This window comes from Sturnira hondurensis, unplaced genomic scaffold (assembly GCF_014824575.4).
Source record: "Sturnira hondurensis isolate 20B ecotype Veracruz unplaced genomic scaffold, ASM1482457v3 Scaffold0001872, whole genome shotgun sequence".
Lineage (NCBI taxonomy): Eukaryota > Metazoa > Chordata > Mammalia > Chiroptera > Phyllostomidae > Sturnira > Sturnira hondurensis.
In genome coordinates this window covers 23,418,994-23,434,245 of record NW_028074503.1, presented here as the reverse complement: position 1 = coordinate 23,434,245, position 15,252 = coordinate 23,418,994, and the positions used below count along the sequence as shown (strand labels likewise).

Below are 15,252 nucleotides of genomic sequence, written 5' to 3'. Positions count from 1 at the left end.
TAGCCTTCTTCCAATGCTTTCCCTATTTCCATGCAATAAGCTGCCAACGGGTCTGTGCTTCTCCCAAACGTACGGTCAGGGGATAAACTCTCTGACCCTGAGCACCTTGAAAACTACGGGGCCGATAAAGGGGCAGAAACGGGTCCCGCCTGCATGCGTACGTCCTAGGCAGAGCTGCTCCAAAGGTAATCTTCCCGCGCCAGGGGGTGGGGTGGCTGAGGTCTTCCGGGCTCCAGAGGAAACCTGCCAGCCGCGGGCGTGCGAGTCCCGCTGCGCCCCCACCCCCACCCCCACCTTCTCCCGCCAGGATGCTGCCCCTCGCAGCTCGTCAATCGGCCAAATGCATTCCAGAGCTGTGCACAAGACACACTTCTCCAAGCAGTCCTAGAAACCCGAGCCCGGAACGGGAGAGGGCGGGAGGGAGCACGCGGCCGCCGCTGAGGTCACATTCGCGCCGCCTCCCCGCCCTCGGCGGCCCGGCTGTTCCCTCCAGCGCACACCTCCCAGGGCTTCGGTCCAGTCCAGTGTAAATGTCTTTTGAACGGAGACAGCGCTCTCCTCCCCCTTCCCTCCTGGGCGGCCAAGGGATCCGTCGCCAGGGCCTTTAAAACAAAACGAATGAATGAAGCGCTAGGGCGAGCGCGCGGGACAGCCACCGCGAAGCTCCACGGGCTGGATCTAAATCGGGCCACCGACCGGCTCGTTCCGCTCCACAACTCGCCGGCGAAGCCCGCTGGGTGCTCTCAGGGCTTCTCATTTCTCCTCTGACCCGGCCAGGTCTTAGTCCGTTCTGGGAGCTTCTTTGCTCCCCACCTTTACTCGCACGCCCTTCACCGCCCCCCCGCCCCCCCCCCGCCTCCAAGGTTCCCCCTCTCCGAAAACCCGGGAGGGGGTGGTGGTGGCTGGGGGCGGGGGGAGAAATAGCTTTTAGAAACCCGATCTGTTGTTTGCGAAACACAATCGCTTTTTTTTTTTTTAAAGCGACAGGGTGTCTAGACGGCCACGTGACGAAGCCGGAGCCGGGCGCGCCACTGCGCAGTGGAACCAGCAGAGCAGAGGGCCCGCGGGGGGGTGGGGGGAGGCGGCGGCGGCGGCAGCCGCTGGGGGCGGGGGAGGAAAGGGGGAGGAAGGGGGAGGGAAGGGGGCGGGGGCGGGAGGCCTTGCAGGAGGCAACGAGCCTCGGGCACATTCGCTCGCCTGCTCCGTGCACGGAGGAGCCAGTTCCCGAGCCGCGCCAGCCGAGCCAGCTGGGCGCCGTGCTGGGTCCGCTCGCCGCGCCCGAGAGAGCTGCCCCAGACAGAGCCAGCCCGCCGGCGCCGAGCTGCTGAGAGCCCGGCCCCGGAGCCCCTGAGTGCGGCGCGGCGAACCCCGGAGGCGGCAGAAGGACCCGAGCGCCAGGAGAGGGCGGACGGGGGACAAGGAGGCTCCCAGGCGCGACGAGGAGAGTCTCGGAGGAGGAGGCGGCGTGAGGACACCGGGGCCTCCTGCTGCTGCAGCCGGGTTGAGGCGAGCAGCCCTTACGGAGAGCCCGGCCGTCAGCCGCGGCCAGGGGAGGGGGCGCCGGCGGCCCCCGAACTAGCCAGCAGCTTGCGCTCTGGAGGGCGAGAGCGCGCGACCCGCCAGGGGCCCGCCGCCTCTGCCGCGTCGCCCTCCCCCGCGCTGTCAGCCCCGCCGGGCGCAGCCGCCGCCGCAGCATCTTCTGCCCCTGCGGCCCCGCCGCCCCGAGGAAGTCCCAGCCGAGGATCGGAGCCCCTGGGAGCGAAGGAGGAAAGACCAGAGACTCCCCTGAAACACCTCTATGCGGAGGAGTGAAGCAGTCTAGCCAAAGCTTTCTGTGGATTAAAAATATATACAGTTTTTTTTTCTTTTGGCAGAAGAAAAGGAGAGGAAGACCAGCGGGGATCTGCAAGGAAAAAAAGGGGATGTAACTCGTGGATACGTTGTTTCCACCCCTCAAACGTCTTCTTCTACTTTGTAAACATTTTCTTTTTTTAAACCCCAGTTCCAGTCGGACGGCCCCAGACCTCCAGGGTGGGAGGAGGTGGTGTTTTTCATTTTGGGCTTTGCATATTTGGTTCTTAGATTTTGAGAGAGCCTTCTTATTTCGCCAGACGTCTCATGCAGGGTGAAGTCCACTCGGCCCCCTCCCCCGAGTCTTCGTGTGCACGGAATTTGAGGAGATCCGGTTACTAAGGATATAGAGGAAAAAAATAAATCGCGTGCCTGCTTTTTTTTTTAATTGCCTGCTTCTCCCCACCCCCAAATTAAGTTGCTTAGCAAGGGGGAAAGAGGCTTTTTCCTCCCTCCACCAGCTCCGTCCAAAGCCTTTCGTTTTTTGCCCCCGCTGGTCTTCCATGTAGGAAGCCGAGGCTGGCGAGCCCCACACTCGGGAGCCGCTGCGGGGGGGCCTCTTTTTGGGGAGGCGCTGACCCGGGCAGGCTCTGCCGACCCCAGGGAAGCGGCGGCCGCGTTCCTCCGGGGTGCGCCGGGGCCCGAGAGCGGCGCACGGCGCGGGCCGCGCGGGGTGGGGCAGCCGGAGCGCAGGCCCCCGAGCCCCGGCGGGCGCCTTCGGGCCCCCGCGCGCGTCCCGGCCTCCGGGAGACTGGCGCATGCCACGGAGCGCCCTTCGGGCCGCCGCCGCTCCTGCCCGGGCCCCTGCTGTTGCTGTTGTCGCCTGCGCCTGCTGCCCCAACTCGGCACCCGACTTCTTCATGGTGTGCGGAGGTCATGTTCGCTCCTTAGCCGGCAAACGACTTTTCTCCTCGCCTCCTCGCCCCGCATGTTCAGGACCAAACGATCTGCGCTCGTCCGGCGTCTCTGGAGGAGCCGTGCGCCCGGCGGCGAGGACGAGGAGGAGGGCGCGGGGGGAGGCGGCGGAGGCGGCGAGCTGCGGGGAGAGGGGGCGACGGACGGCCGGGCACATGGGGCCGGTGGCGGCGGCTCAAGCAGAGCTGGCTGTTGCCTGGGAAAGGCGGCCCGAGGTGCCAAAGGTCACCATCCCCATCCCCCAGCCGGGGGCACCGGTGCGGCCGGGGGCGCCGAGGCGGATCTGAAGGCGCTCACACACTCGGTGCTTAAGAAACTGAAGGAACGGCAGCTGGAGCTGCTGCTCCAGGCCGTGGAGTCCCGCGGCGGTACGCGCACCGCGTGTCTTTTGCTGCCGGGTCGCCTGGACTGCAGGCTGGGCCTGGGGGCGCCCGCTGGCTCGCAGCCCGCCCAGCCGCCCTCGTCCTACTCGCTCCCCCTCCTGCTGTGCAAAGTGTTCAGGTGGCCGGATCTCAGGCATTCCTCGGAAGTCAAGAGGCTGTGTTGCTGTGAATCTTACGGGAAGATCAACCCCGAGCTGGTGTGCTGCAACCCTCATCACCTTAGCCGACTCTGCGAACTAGGTAAGAAGTTCTGTGCCCACCCTCCCCTCCCCTTGGGGCTCCAGCGGTGGAAGAAGAGCGCCCGTGGGCTGTGTCTGTGCAGCCACCTCTGGAGGGGAGTGCACAGCCTTTCCCGGGAGGAGACTTGAGGACAAAAGTAAAGAAGAGACAAGGGGAAACTGAAAGGGTTTTCCCTGGGGGTTCCCTTCCAATTTTTTTTTCTGTTGCCCTGATGGGGCTATGGGTGCTGCTTATGCACACTCTGCAGACACGAGGTTAAAAATTAGACGTCCTCATTTCCGGACCAGGTAGGGGGGCTGCGGAGAGAAGTAGGGGTCACGCCTCCCCCGCACCCGGAAAGGCGTTGAGGTGTGTGGCCGAGTTGGATTCGGTCCAAGCCCGCCAAGGAAGGCTGGGAGAAGCGAATTGTAAAGGCTGACGAGTCTCTGCTCCTTTAGTAAATAGAGAGAGGCACGTCGGGCTCAGAGGCCCGGACTCTGCCCCGGTGGTCAGCTGTGGAGATTTTGGGGCGAAAAGAGTTAAGATGGGAGGCCGAACGGGTTATCTCCTCTCGACTCTGCCAGCCCAGGCAGAGAACCCAGGGTTGTAAAGAACCAGCAATCAGGAGAAATTGGGTGTCCCTTGGTTTTTTTTCTCTCAGAACAAGAAAGCACAGAATTAACCGCGGGCGGGGTGGGGGGGTCTGTCCCCAGTTTCTCCAGATTGATGCTGCTCCTTATTTACTGCGCTGGGGCCCGGGCTGAGACACCGGCTCCCTCCGCTATCTGCTCAGCCTCGTCCATTGCTTCCCTTTTCTCCGAGCCTCGGTGCAGGACGTGGGAAGGGCGCTCCTCGGGCGGCAGCAGATCCGCCTGAGTTCACCAGCGCACTTGGGACGCGTCGCTCGGTGGGGTTGGGGGAGAGGGAGCCCGGTGCTCCCCAAGTCGGTGCCTACTGGGGGCGAAAAGGAACTGAGTCCCTGGTGGGGAGGGCGGGGGGGACGACGGGGTCTGCAGTTCCCGGACTGGGCGGGGGGATCCTTTGTCGCCCCCCGCCCTGGGAACTGTGAAGTGCGCGCGGGCCAGCCTAGCCGCGGCGGAGCGGGTGGTTTCCAACCAGGCCGGCCGAGCCGCGGTGGCGTCCACAGACGTGGAGGAGCGCAGCGCCGGGGCTGGCGCCAGGCGGCCTCTTTTGTTTATCTGACAGCTAAATATCAAGGCAATCACCGCCTCGCGGCCCTGCCTCCAACCCCCACAGCTAAGACAAACAGTTGGGCTAAAAGAATGCCTCTGTTATCATAAGTTTCTATCTCTCTTTCTCATGGCTCGGCCCTTATTTTCTCTTACTTTCTTAATTCCAGAGTCTCCCCCTCCTCCTTACTCCAGATACCCGATGGATTTTCTCAAACCAACTGGTGAGTAGATGATTTTAAAAATATCCCTCCTAAGTTAGAAACAGCCTCTAGAATGCGGATTTTTCTGTACAGGCAGTGGCTTGGGGAGGTGCTGGGTTTGCCTGGAAATGTTTATAGGTTTTTTCTGTTGGAAGTTTGCTCTGTGTGTGCGTGTGTAGATATATAACTTTTTAAAAAGTTCCTAGATACGCTTTACAATTTGTTCTCTTTTCATCTATTTGCACACCGTGACCGAAGCTGGCTCAGCTTTAACACGTGGAATTTGATCCGTGCAGAAGTGTCTTGAGAGCCAGATAGGGCAGGTTGATGGGGAAACTCAGACTTGTGAGCACTGGAGGGGGGGTGGATGGGAAGAGTGGGTGATTTGATGGAAGGGAAGACAGTTGAAAAAGGTGCAGAGAAAACTTGTGTGTAGAATAAAACGTTAGAGATTTTAAGAAGCAAAGGCAAAACCACCCGTGGGTTCCCTCTGCTCCCTTCCCTGCAAGTCAGCCCTCCTCCTAGATTTGTTCAGAATTCTAGGTTGGGGTTATAAAAGTTTTTAGCAAAGCTCTCTGCCTGTTGCTTTGTCACCGGATGGCATGGGGCCAGGGCAAAAGCTCATCTGAGACTGGCACCAGCCCTGTGGTGATTGTCTGCACTCAGCTGCTGGCTGGTGGCGTGGGGCTCAATGGGGCTGACGGTGCCAGGGGGAAGAAGGTCAGCAAAACTGGGGCCTGGGGGTGACAACCGGGATGGCCCCTGTGTCCAGGAGCCCCTTCTTACTACAGTGGGAGATTCATTCGCTGAAAAGTAGGGGTCGCAACTTGGAAACTTTGTGTCCTATATACTGGATGCCTGAAAAATACAATGTTATTTTTTGCCAAGGTTCTGGGAGAAGTGAAGGGTTGGGCCTCATTTTGCTCTTGGAATTCTCAAGTCTTGTGCTTCGTGAGTTTTGGCTGTTGGGCTTTCCCCCCACTAATTAAAAGTTTTGCTGGGGCGTTGTCATAAATTAAATACTTTAATGAACAGTGTAACTGAAGCCCACAGCCCTCCTGGGACTCCGCACCGCTGCTTTCTCAAGTCGAGGAGGCGTTGCTGCTTGCCTGGTGCCTGTTTAATAAGTGGCCTGCAAAAGCATGTGATATTTTGCTTTCGATTTACAAAACACCAGATAAATGGTCATTAATGAGTAGATAACCAGCTCTCTGTATTTATAACAAATGTTAACTGAAATTATCAAGCGCTGTTTTTCAAAGAATAATTTGATTGGGTTTTTGGCTCCAAGACTCAAGAATTCTTTCCTGAGGTTAGTTCTCCAAGGGGTCACCTCTGTCCTGTTGGGTTTTTTTTTCTTCCGTAGTCTTCAAACTTGGAGGTTTTCCTTAAAAGAGAGACCCGTCACCTTTACCCTAGGGGTAAATGTTCGCAGAAGCCTCCTTAAACCCTAGAAGAGAAGAGTTACATTCTCTTGGGTTTCCTGCAAAGACACCAGAATAAATCTGTTCACCGGATTTAAGCAGTCATTCTGCCAGGCCAGGACCTCGTTTTCAGGGAGTGGAGTGATATATTTATTCATTAGCAAGTGCTGACATTAGGTAGCAAAATGTGTGTAAACAGAGAAGCCACAAAGACAGGAATGTGCCACTTCCGGGGGGGGGGGGGTGGAGAGAAAAGTTCTCCACATCAGCCAATAGGAAGTGATTAACCTGCCAATCGGAAACTCAAACAGCTGGTTACTCACCCAAAATGCTTTGTTTAAAATAAAACAAAAAAAGGGGATGAAAAAAGTCATCACTGTTTAAGGACAGGAGGAGCGCTCACAGGGGAAGTCCCCATGGGAGGGACTGACTGCCCTGACCCAGGGAGGGGCAGCCAGGTCTGGGGCTGAGGGGCTCCCCCCTCATGGGCATGTTGAGGGCTGCTGTTTTTGCGGGGTGTGACCTGGGGCGATGAGGTCAGATACCCAGATGGGATGCTGTCCCAGGTTTTTTCTCCTCACCTTCTCTGTGGAAGTGGGGAGTATTTGGCTGGGAAATTTAGATTAGCCACTTACATTCTTAAGTTTCTAAGCCCTAGGTGGAATTTTTGGTCTTGGGTTACTAGGTGAGAACCAGTCATAAGATTTTTACAGTGGACAACTGTTAAAATCTTAACCAGTTGCACAACTAAGGGAATCCTTTCTGTGAAGGCTCCAGGTTGGGAAGAGGCGGCGGGAAGGGGGCTGGGCCCTGCCCTGCAGCCCGTGGAGGGACTAGGCACTGAAAGTGAAGCTGTTTTGCTGTGGTTCAAGCCACTGGGCTGCGGCCTCTGTGAGGGCCTGACCTTTGTGGACCTGACTGCCAGCAGCACTTTCTGGGAAATAGCCTTCCATGTGGCTGAACCCAGGGACAGGGCGGCTGAGCCTCCCGGCATTCCGGAGTCAGGCGGGCCCTCCCTCCCTGCACCAGGGACAGGAGTGTGCTGTTTGAGGTTAGATCTCACTTTATGGAGTGGGGGTGCTGGGGGGATGGCTCTGGAGGCCCTGCTCCTTGTGTTCGCAGTGTCCCATGGCCTGAAAGGGTTGAAGAGTGGGGGCCGGGGCGGGGTTGTTGTGGGGTGCACTGGACCCGCTTAGGCTGGGGACCCACTTGGCCAGTGCCCATTGGCAGATGGAGCCTCCAAAGTCTAGCTGGGGAGACCAGGATCTAGCCTGCCTTTACCTCCCGACTCAGGCTCCTCTCAACTTTTCCAGGCCTCTCTCGATATCCAGATGATCAAAGAGTTAGATCGGTGGTTCATTTGCTTGCTCCTTTTTTGGTTCAGTCATTGATTCTGCAGGCCTGATGGTGTGCCTGCCTAAAAAATGCGATGACTCCAGTGCAGTAGTAGGTTGTCCTTCTGTGACCAAGCTTGTGGATCGGGGCAGAGCGGGGACACTTGGGGTTCAGTGGAGGTGGTGTGGCTCCTCTGTCTTGGGGACGGCACTTGGGAAGCTCAGAACTAAGTTGACAAGACTGGGTTGGCTCACCGGGCCCCATTCTCTTGGTGAGGGAAAGCGGGATTCCAGCTGCCTCACCTTGTACCCCTCTCACCAGCTCCGTCCTTGGCTGCTCCCCAGGCTTGCATCTTCGAAGACTCTTGCTGCTGGGAGGGGGAGTGAGTCTTCCACAGCACCCAGCATTCACTGGGGGCTTGAGGATGCTTGGGCCTCTGTGTGTGTGCCGGCTTGGGCTCTGGAGAGTGGGAAGCACAGACGGAAGCGGAGACCCTGGCGGTAGATTTCCACCTCTGGGGAGCTTTTTTGTGGCTGAGCGACGGGGGTGTGGCTGCTTTGACCTTACTTTACAAGTCTGGCAGTGGCTTGAGGCCAGTCTGGATGCTGAAGATAGTCTCAGCCTGGCTACCTGCAGGGACGGGAGCGAAGAGAGTGCGGACTCTGGTGGCCTGGGGACGGGGAGCTGTGGGACAGAGGCTGTAGTCTTGGGTATGGCCCAGCTTACTGGGTGGCCCCTTGGGCTAGTCAGTGACGCCTCAGTTTACCTGGGTACGAGTCGAGCAGGTCTTCTTTGCTATTTCACAGGGGTGGTAGAGAGGCCTAATTAATGTTTGTAAATCCTTCCTGAGATCAAAGGCTCTGCAGAAGGGCAGAGCACCATTTCATAAAACGCTTGTGGTTGCCAGTGTGGGGCTGGCTTACCTTTGATCTGAGGCAGGCCGACACCCTGAACGTGGTCCCAGCTCTGCCCCGAGTTGCCGGGCCTTTCCTTTGAAACACCTTGCCCTGGGACCCAGCCAGCCAAAGCCGGGCGGGAGGCGTGGCCCCGCATAAGTCATCGTGTTTAATGTGGGGCTGTCTTCCATTTGGGGGTAGGGAGCAGCTGATCTCTAGAACATGGTGAAGGCCATCAAAGTGGTTTAGAAAGTACAGGGTATACACCATTTAACAAGCAACTCCATTTCCTGTCTCCTCTATTGTTTTCCATTTGATTAAGTGTATCCTGTAAAACTGTATATTTCTGTTAGGAATTATACTTTATGCTGATAAAATGAGATCACACACAGTCTTTTCTCTTTTCCCTGCCCGCGGCCCCTCCTGCTTCCCGCTCCCCTGGCGAAGAGAATTCTTGCAAAGTTGGTTTTCCAGCCTGGGAGAGAATGCTGCCGAGTGTTGGCAGAGAGGGATGCGAGAGAGGGGCTTGGGGTGCAGTGCGGGGGGCGGGCAGGCAGCAGAGGCCCAGAGGTGCTTTCTGGCTCCCAGTTGGCCTCCCATCGCCCTTCACCAGGTAATGGAAACAGCTGCTGGGCCACTGAAGGGCTCCTATGGTTCTGTGGGCCTCTGGATGGCTCTTTTGCTTGGTTTACTGGCCTAGTGGTTCCGGTGGGAAACCGGTGCTGCGCACTGCAGGTTCTCCTGCTAGTGGCCTGGGACAGGGGGCCGGAGTTTGTACCACCTTACCCCCGTGAGGGCAGCAGCACCTTGTGTAAACCAGCCTTTCGCTGTGTTTCTCAGTAACTTTGGCATTGGCCAGGTGTGCGCTATGCTTACAGGGTCTTGTGCATTTTTGTTTCCTGTGACTCATTAGTTCTGGTTCCTGGGCATTAATTTTTGTTTTAATTGCTTGCAGGGAGGTTGCTGAGTTTGTCTCTCAGCTAGATTTGTCGTTACCCTCATAAACGTTTAGGTTGTTATCCTCGTAAACATTTAGGTCGCTGTGCGTAGTACCTGAGGGTTACAAAAATGTGAACAGAAGCTTACAAGTAGAGTTGAGACAGACAGGCTCTGAAGGTAAAGGGTCAGGTACAGGCAGCAGAAGGAAGTTCCAGGCGCTGGGTGCCAGGAAGATGCTGCTGTAGGAACTGAGGGCAGGGCCTTACAGGTCCAGGGTTGTCTGGGATGGTTTCCAGAGATGGGGAGTTTGGACTAGGCCTGCAGGCAGGTTCAAGTGTTTCCCCTCTGGCTGGGAGCCTTGCTGAGAATGAGGATGTTCTCCGTTCGATCTGGTGGTGGCTCCGCACAGGCGTGAGCATGAGCACAGCTTGTGGGGCTGTGCCGGAGATGTACGTGTTTTCCCATACTTACTGTACATCAGTTAAAAAGGCAAAAAGAAGTCCCTTTAGCCCAACGCCCGTCCTGAGAAAGTCTTAAGGAATTGGCAACTCTGTCTTTAAAAGACGAGGGCGAGACACTGGTCCATGGGAATGGCAGAGCGACCGCTGGGTCCAAGCAAAGAGAGACAGCTCCCGGCATTGAGGGTCAGAATCTGGGCCTCCTTTGACCTTGGGAGCTACCTGCTTTCCCTGCATGGGGGATTTGCGAGAAGAGAGAAATTCCAGCCTGTCTGTGATCAAGCCTGACCCAACTAATGATTAACTGGCCTCCCAGAGCCCAGACGGTGACAGGGCGCTGTGGTCCATCTCCCGATGGGCAGCGAGGCCTGAGCAGCCCATTCATGTCAGTCTCAGGGCCGGGAGTCAGCCGTGTGGAATGTTTGGTTTCTCTTGAATGCTGTTTAGAATGTGCTTAAAAATTAATCTTGGTGTTTTTTATGTATTTATTTCTGTATTTCTTTCTTTCTCTCCCCCTTTGAAATCCACAGCAGACTGTCCAGATGCTGTGCCTTCCTCCGCTGAAACAGGGGGAACGAATTATCTGGCCCCTGGGGGGCTTTCAGGTAAGATGTGTTCTCCTGGCAGTTCCAACATAGCCCCCCCCCCCAATTGCTGGAGATGGGAGGAATGGGGTGGATGGCTGTCTGTCACCCCAGCTGGTCCGGAGTTCTCACTTTTCGGTGCATTACACTGGGTGTGACCTGGGTGACTCTGGGACCCTTCAGCTCCTCGTGCTGAAGCGCCCCGCACACGCAAGGACACGGCCTGCCTCCGCACTGGTGTCGTGCTTTGTTTCTCGGTTGTTGTTAAGCAGCTCCTGGCTGGAACTGTCTGTAGATTTCAGCTCTTTTTAAAACATTTTTTGAATTTATTTCTTAGAGGAGAAAGAGGAGAGGAACATCTGTTGGTTGCCCCTTTGGCCCGCGACCCAGGCATGTGCCCTGATCAGGAATCCAAACTGGAGACCTTTCAGTTCACAGGCTGGTGCTCAATGCATGGAGCCATACCAGTCAGGGCATGGGTTTCAGCTCTAGTTTTTGCTCTTTCCCTTTGTGCCTCAGGTGCTTGGAAGGGGATGGATCCACCTTTCAGACAGATCCTAAGTGTAGGATGGGCATTCAGAGTAATGGCCTTGATGATTCTTCTCCATGTCCTAATTCCCAATCCAGCGTAGTGTAGGGGGCCCTGGCAGCAGGATCTGGGCACTGCAGACAGGAGGCGCTAACACTGCTACCCAGGAGGCACAGTTTTTCTCAGCTGCAGGAGGATTATGGGGTTGGATGGGGGTCCCTGGGTAACCTGAGCATCATTGCCCCTGAGGAGCAAGAGAACAGAGCAATCAACTTGGAGAGACTCATTAGCAACGTCACTGAGAGGCATTGCCATTTTTCCAAGCCATCCTGTTTCCGCCTGCTTTCCCCACTCCAGTACGCCGTCACTGGATTTTCTAAAGAACTAGCTAAAGCGAGAGGAAGGTAGCCAGGGGGGTGGTTGGGGGGAATTCCAGCAGAGTCTGGGCAGTTGCCATTTCTTGCTTTTGTCTGTGCATTGGTGCAGGACCACGGCAGCTCAGGGAGAAGCTGCACCACTGTCTTGGGGGGGCTGTGGTGCACCCTCCCCTGTGAGGCGACTAATTGGTCAAGTGTGGCTCAGGCCACCCCTGCCAGTCCCCGCCCAGGCTCTCTTCTCCAGGAACGGAGCTTGCTGAGAGTGTCTTCAGGGAGACTGTGTTTGTTTGTATTTCTGGGCAGTATATACTCTGAGTGTTATCTGAGGCAGAGGCTATTGTTTACTCAGAGCTCCTAATGAGAACTGGGCAGGAAAAAGAGGGACCCGGGGAGGGGAGGGGGCTTGGGGCACAGGGAGGGGAGTGGACCAGAGCCATGAGGAGGGAGCACGGCGCCTGAACCTGTGTCTTCTCTGCTTTCTAAGGCTGAGAGAGTTCCTGAAAGAAAGAAGGTGAGGAGAGGAAAGGGTTTGAGCAAAATAACAGGCAGTTAGATGCTTTTATTTTTTAAATCCTGAGCATGCAGGGAGGGGCCCCAGCCCTTCTGAACCACATGAAATAAGCAAGGGAAGTGGTAGCTTTTGAAAGGGGGCTTTTCGGAAGGTTTGTCTTACTGATAACATCTTGTCTGTCTCCTCTGCTCTGGAGGAAGTGACGCCAGGCTGAGCCACCAGACCGGGTGCCTCCCTACACGCCTGAGAGCTGAGCAGTGACCCACTAAACAGCATTCCCCCCGCGGCCCCTTCTGAGACTGGTGGGCTTTATGTTCCAAAAGCTTTTCCAGTTCTGTAATGAAACTGGGGGGTGAAACAGTTATTTTAAACCTCCCCTCACACCCCCCCAAAGTAATTGCAACCATTTAGATTAATGGGGAGCTGCTAGGAAAGGCGTGCTTGCTTCTAAAGGGATCCCGTGGTTTAACAAAACTGCAAAAAGAAAAAAGGGGGGGACCTCCACATGAAAGAGCATTTGTTTTGAATTTTAGCTCTTGATTTACTAATTCCCAAGGCTTCAAAGTTTGAGCTCTTTCTTCTTTCCGTTTGGAGTTGGAGCAGTTTATTAATAATGTGCCGTGGGGGGAAATGGAAGAAACTGTGTTTTGGGTTGGTGCCATTGGTTTGGGGGTGTCTGGAGGGGCATGGAGAAAACACGGGGCTACACCCTTTGCAGCAAGAATGCCCTCCAAAAGACGATTGTGGTGGCCTGGGGCCAGGGCAGAGGGTTTTGTAAATGGAGACTGGCCCAAATCTCCTCCTCAAGAAGTTGATCTTTCCATGGGGTGGGGGTGGGGGGTGGCCTGGGTGTGTCCGCCTTGCAGAGGATGAGGCCATTGGGGGCTGTGGTGGCTGAATGGGGCAGGGCCTGGCGGGGTTGGGGGGGTGCCTGCTGGGTAGGGGAAAGGGTTAGCAGAGGCTGGAGGGTGGGAGCCTACTTTGGGAATGGGGGACAAGTGGGCACCACGGTGGGGAACTGTGCAAGTGCCCGCAAAGATCTGTCCCCTCCTTCCTCTCCTCCGCCTTGAAATAACCTCTCTGAGTGTCTCTTTCACAGGCCCTGTGTGCTGTTTTCCTTCCTGTCCTGCCCTGGCTGAGAGCAGCCTTAATGAATGGGGCTCAGTTTAGGGTGGGAGGCAGGTCGGCAGCGGGAGCCAGGGCTTGATTCTCTTGGCACGGGAAGAAGGGAAAGAAAAAACAGCCGAATGTGAAAATGTGGAGCCTTGGCGGTGGGGGTGGGGGTGTCCTCAAAGGCATGCCCCCTCCTGAAAAGCAGGGCGGGGGGTGTGACTGCAAGGCTGGCCCTTCCCTTTCCTGCGGGGAAGGGGAGTGGGTGGCGGGAGCCCTGGGAGCCGGCCCGCTGGCTGCAGGTTGGAATTCCAGCGTTGCGGCAAGGGGCTGGCCGGTGACAGGCCCAGGCCTTCGGGACTCGGCGAGTGTACCCCGCCCATGCAAGTTTCCCCAGTCTGGCCACGACTCGGTTCCAGGAGATTGTACTTTCATTTCTGACAGCTGGCTCCCCGAGACAGATGGATGGCTCCGCGCATGGCTGTGTGGTGTGTGTGTGTTTCGACTGTACAGATAGATGGTCCCATGCATCGGCGCATGAGCAGACCCGTGCCCATGGGCAGGCTCCGGTGTAGGTCTGGGCCCTCTCCTGGGGGGTGGGGGACCCTCAGCACAGCTTCTGCACAAGGACAAGCACTGTGAGGGCCTTGCTGGGAGGGTTCTGAGCTGTGACTTGTCAGCCCAAGCATGGCGCCTGAACTCTAGAACTCCGGGGCGGCGGGGGGGGGCGGCCCTTGCTGCTGGATGTTTTCTGGCCTAGGAAGACCCCCCTCGGAGAGGTCTGACAGACTGGAAGCTTCTAGGTTTGGCTTACTGGTGGAAGTGGAAAGGATTTGCTTTCAGAGCGTTCACCGTGTCACTGGCCATTAAAAGCATGTGTTGGAGGCTGTCAGCTTTGTAGCCTTCCTTGGAGTTTCAGGGAGGGGCTTTATCTTGTCTGTGGTCCTGGTTTGGGGGGGTACGCAAAAAAGACGTCTCCTTTGTAAGTTCTAGGTTCTTCGCGAGTCCTCCAGACTCCTCCTTTAGGTATTAATGCCTGGAGCTGGCTGGGCTTCCCACACACAGACCTCCTCGGTGGGGGCAGGGAAGCCAGGCCTGCAACCTCTTCTAGTTACTTGAACTTCAAAAGAGGTGCCTCTGTGGGATTTCAAGGAGGGAGGTGGGAAGCGATGGAGGCGTAAGTGCTTAGGTGTCTTGAGGGAACCCCCGTGTCTCTTGGCTTGCAAAGTCATACTTACTGGAGAGACGGGGTCCCACCAGCCCAAGGGAGGCCAGCCAGCTTCCTTGCTAGGTCTTAAGGTCCTTTCGGTGTTGAGTCTGAGCGATGGGAGGAGCCCCCTCAGGGACGGACAGTTCTGGCCTCTTGGTTACTACCTCCACCCATCTGTGCTGGTCTCAGGAGAGTCTTCCAAAAACACCTGCATAATCTCAAAATTCGGTCCTGGCTCAGTCCACGGTCACCTTGGGCTCCAACCAAGTAGCTTAGGGGAAAGGTCAGTGTCTCCATCCTGTTTTTTAGGGACAGTTATTCAGCTGCATGTGAACAGTTATTTATTGTCTGCGTTGGGATGGTGATGGCGGACTGGGGGTCTGGGCCCGTTGTTTTTGGTGTCTCCTTCCCCTGCCTGGGACCACTGTGCTCTCACCAAGCACTCTAATGCCTTTTGGGGGTGGGGTGGGTTGAGCTCATCCAAGTGGCTGAGAGCATGGGCTTTGATGGATGCGTCAGAGGGACCAGTGCAGGTGACCCTCACCTATTCATCCCCTACTTCCTAGGCCACGGTGAGGAGTGAACAGTCTTGCTCTCTAGGGGCCCAATCCGTATCTTGCTAAATGACAGCATGCCAACTCAGACCCAGGGCCAGCTCACCTGGTGCACACCCACTTCCGGTGAAGATGGTCCTCGACAGCGGCTCGGGCTGTTCACTGTCTCCTCTGCAGCACCAGGTCAAGCGTTCACCTCTGCTGAAGGGCTCACAGATAAAACCCCTTTTGTCCTGGAGAGAATGAAGCAGTCAGGCAGGGGTGTAGTGCAGGGTGACAGTGTTTAAAGTTTGGGGCGAATGTGGGCTGCTCTGCCTGCTGGACTAGATGGGCTGCTGCCTTGTGAATCTGGTCAGGCAGAACAGGGCCACCAGTGAAGTGGGCAGGGGATCAGGTGATCAGGTGAGCGCGGGGTTCTGGTGTAGCTTTTGGCTACAGTATAGCACACTGACCCTCTGTAGGCCTTTTTCTGAGCAGAGCCTGGCTGTAGTTGGGTTATTCTTCAAGACCTCTGGGACCTCTGAGATAAGCTCTGAGCCAGTGGGGCAGTGAAAAGGGAGGGAA

At 56.6% G+C, this 15,252-nt stretch overlaps 1 protein-coding gene across 2 annotated transcripts in view; it reads left to right on the top strand.

Moving 5' to 3' along the window:
- The first annotated feature begins 1,207 nt into the window (after nucleotides 1-1,207).
- The window catches only part of SMAD7 (SMAD family member 7), a 30,372-nt gene continuing 16,327 nt past the window's right edge, over nucleotides 1,208-15,252 (top strand). Inside the window, exons 1-3 of one of the 2 annotated variants that reach the window (XM_037034026.1) lie at nucleotides 1,208-3,389; nucleotides 4,729-4,782; nucleotides 10,347-10,418. In XM_037034026.1, the coding sequence (XP_036889921.1) occupies nucleotides 2,780-3,389; nucleotides 4,729-4,782; nucleotides 10,347-10,418 (736 nt within the window). In that variant the 5' untranslated portion in view covers nucleotides 1,208-2,779. Of the gene's footprint in view, nucleotides 3,390-4,728; nucleotides 4,783-10,343; nucleotides 10,419-15,252 lie in introns of both variants that reach the window. The other variant, XM_037034019.1, reaches the window with a different exon arrangement.